The sequence below is a fragment of the Populus euphratica genome, unplaced genomic scaffold (genome assembly GCF_000495115.2).
Source record: "Populus euphratica unplaced genomic scaffold, PopEup_1.0 scaffold3483.1, whole genome shotgun sequence".
NCBI classification, from domain to species: domain Eukaryota; kingdom Viridiplantae; phylum Streptophyta; class Magnoliopsida; order Malpighiales; family Salicaceae; genus Populus; species Populus euphratica.
Window position 1 is genome coordinate 1 of NW_011503303.1, and position 2,806 is coordinate 2,806.

The following is a 2,806-nucleotide window of genomic DNA, read 5'->3' on the forward strand; positions in this document are numbered from 1 at the left end:
TCGAATCACAACTACAAATAACAATGAAAATATGATTTCGGGCTTAATTTATATGGGCCATGCTATATTGATCTTAGGCTCTTCTGAACTGCATGGCATTCACATGCAATAAAATGACAGACAAGAAAGTTTCAACATAGCTCTAGAAGAGGGTATAAATCTTCTAAATCAACCATAGCAATGATCACAGTTGTTTCTACACAGCAGATCATAATTTCTATCACCATCCAAAAGTGTAAAACACCAGATGGAAGAACTATACAAGATAGAATCCCATGTCAACTACCAAGCTAACAATTTCTTGTGAACTACAGAAACGAAAAAAACTAACAAAGCCAATAAAATTGTGTCTAGAGTCAAATTCTCACAAAAGATCGATTAGAAGAAAGCAACTCAAATATGATCCAGCAAGAAATATTTCATCAACTAATGAGAAGTACAAAATCAAAAGATTCATGAGAAAAAAGAAATGAAATCAAAGATAATGATACTCACCTCAAATGCATTTAATATGTTATTGAAGTCTGATATGTGATCGTCAATTTCAGCCATGCTAAAGTGACTTTTGATGCCAATAACTTCGGCAGGAAGGAGATAAGAGTATTTCCGTATATCACACTCCCTTCTGGGATCAAAACTCCTAAGAACAAGTAGCAGAATAAAAGAGAACGTAAAATCTGGGAAAGCAGCAGACACAAGTAAATAATTTAAAGACAAGAAAAACGAGTTTAACTATACTACAGAGTTGGCGAAGCTTTTGAACAATCTTATCACTACAATTCACCTAAAATACATAATTGCAAAATCCACTACAGTTATTAGTTGTCAGGAACTTTCTAAACCTTTGCATGTACAACCCAATCAAGACCTATACAATTTTTATTTATTTTTTATTTCCACTAGCATCACATCTTTTATATTTATTGACATTGCTTACGATCTTGTTTCTTTGGCAATCTCAGGAATCAGATTAGAAAATATTTACAGCAAACCAAAAGTACTACAGTTTAATGATTCCCAGAGATTTTAATTTTCATATGTGCCTAATCTTTCATAGCAGGCAGTACTCTCTTTCAGTATTCTGTTCACTAAAGCACTATTCAGAGTTAGATAGAACTTGCAAGAAGCTTAGCAGAACCTTGATCTTGAAAACAAGATTATATGTAGATAAAGTAAATAGAATATGCATAGCTGCAGCATCTTTGATAATAAATACGCATGCATATGACCTTTTTTTGAAATAAAAAATTGTGGGATCTATGGTACTGATGTGTATGAAAAGAGCTCAGAGCCTCACTTCTGTGCTGGTAAGATGCTCAAAACTCTAATACTATCAGGGAGATAAGAGTTAACATGTTTCGCAAGAACCATTCCATAAAGGTCATCCTTCCATGCATTTTCCGGTATCTCCATTTTCATTGTTATAGTTGTTGCCAATGAGTGAACCTAATCAATTCAACCACAATACACCCAAGCAAACAAATAAATCATTACCAAATGAAGGCCATCTGCACAGAAATGCAATAAAAAAGAAAAACAAGTAATAAAAACGTGCTTCATATATTAAAGACTCACTCCTTTGTCTGTCCGGCTACTTCTAGCCCACGAAATTTTATTCAAATTGCCATAATTACTTTCACGAATCCCACCAGCCTCATATATAGCACGTTCCAATTCTCCTTCAATAGCTACACATTCCAAAACACCAAAAAAAAATGCCTATATTAAGACCCCATAAATATTTCATCTAAACCAATTAAATTACACAGCATAATCAATATATTCACATATAACACGTTACAGATAACTCTTTCACGATTCACAATTACGACTCAATATCAAAAATTTAACTCAGACTTAAGAACTTACTCAATAATGAATGCTGGTCATGTTGCTTTTGAAGACCTGAAATTCAAAAAACAATCTTTAAAGAAACAAAATATAAACGTAAAAAAACAGTAAAAAGCTAGAAAATTAAGAAAATAACTAAAAAGCTGAAAATGGTTTCTGGAAATAGACCTCTATAATCAGTACCCACATAGCCAACCCGCAAAACAACCTTTTTCTTTCTAATAGATTCCCATTTTGAATGGAGGGACTGATTTGAGTTTGAGTCCGTTAAGGGAGGAGAGATGGACGGTGGAGATTGAGAGTAAGAGAATAGGAGTAGTAATTGAGTGTGTCTTGTAGAGGGTAGAATTGGAAATGAAAATCTGAAGGAGGGTTTTAGCTTTGGGGTTTTGAGGAGCAGCCATGGAGAGAGCGGGAAACGGAGAGAAGAGATTGCCATGGATGTAGAAAGACACGCAGCTGATAAGAAATGTCTCCTTTTAAGCTAGATAAAAATCCAAACCTAACTTTAACCCAGGCCCATAAACAGGAACAGGCCCAAGTTTCTTTTTTGAGCTAGAAAATATTCAAGCCATAGAAAATTAGTTGGTAACTTGGTATTATTATTACACAAGGTCCAGCAGGCAATCCTTCGTTAACTGACTTTTATTTAATTTTAGTTTAAACATGAAAGTTGTTTTTGATATAATTTAGTTAATTTAAAAATAATCTATTTAATTATTTAAAAAATATAAGAATAAAAATGAAAATAAATAACATGAATTTTTTTTTAACCTAACCCATTATCTAATTTAAATTTAAAATTAAATTTTATAAAAATTATCCTTATATTATTTAATTGACTTCATCAGTTTAAAATATTAGAAAATTTAAATAATTATTAGATAAAATTTAGAGATAAAATTAAATTAAAAAAATAATGACTAAATAATAATAATAATAATAATAATAAAGG

The 2,806-nt window shown here is 31.6% G+C and overlaps 1 protein-coding gene across 1 annotated transcript; it reads right to left on the reverse strand.

Moving 5' to 3' along the window:
• Positions 1–6: 6 nt before the first annotated feature.
• Positions 7–2,312, reverse strand: LOC105119758 (putative tRNA pseudouridine synthase). Its single transcript, XM_011017936.1, has 5 exons — positions 2,020–2,312; positions 1,870–1,905; positions 1,576–1,688; positions 1,298–1,446; positions 7–640 (listed from the first exon to the last, which is right to left on the reverse strand). Exons 1-5 carry the CDS (start codon positions 2,288–2,290, stop codon positions 454–456), a joined length of 756 nt encoding a protein of 251 aa, XP_011016238.1. The 5' UTR covers positions 2,291–2,312; the 3' UTR covers positions 7–453.
• Between the last annotated feature and the right edge of the window lie 494 nt (positions 2,313–2,806).

What these genes read in the sequence shown, in the direction of transcription:
- LOC105119758 (XM_011017936.1), bottom strand. Translation starts at nt 2,290, where the DNA reads ATGGCAATCTCTTCTCTCCGTTTCCCGCTCTCTCCATGGCTGCTCCTC. An exon ending in GTAGCCGGACAGACAAAGGA is followed by an intron (nt 1,447 to 1,575) that starts GTGAGTCTTTAA and finishes TGAATTGATTAG; the next exon opens with GTTCACTCATTGGCAACAAC. An exon ending in AGCATCTTACCAGCACAGAA is followed by an intron (nt 641 to 1,297) that starts GTGAGGCTCTGA and finishes ACTTGTTCTTAG; the next exon opens with GAGTTTTGATCCCAGAAGGG.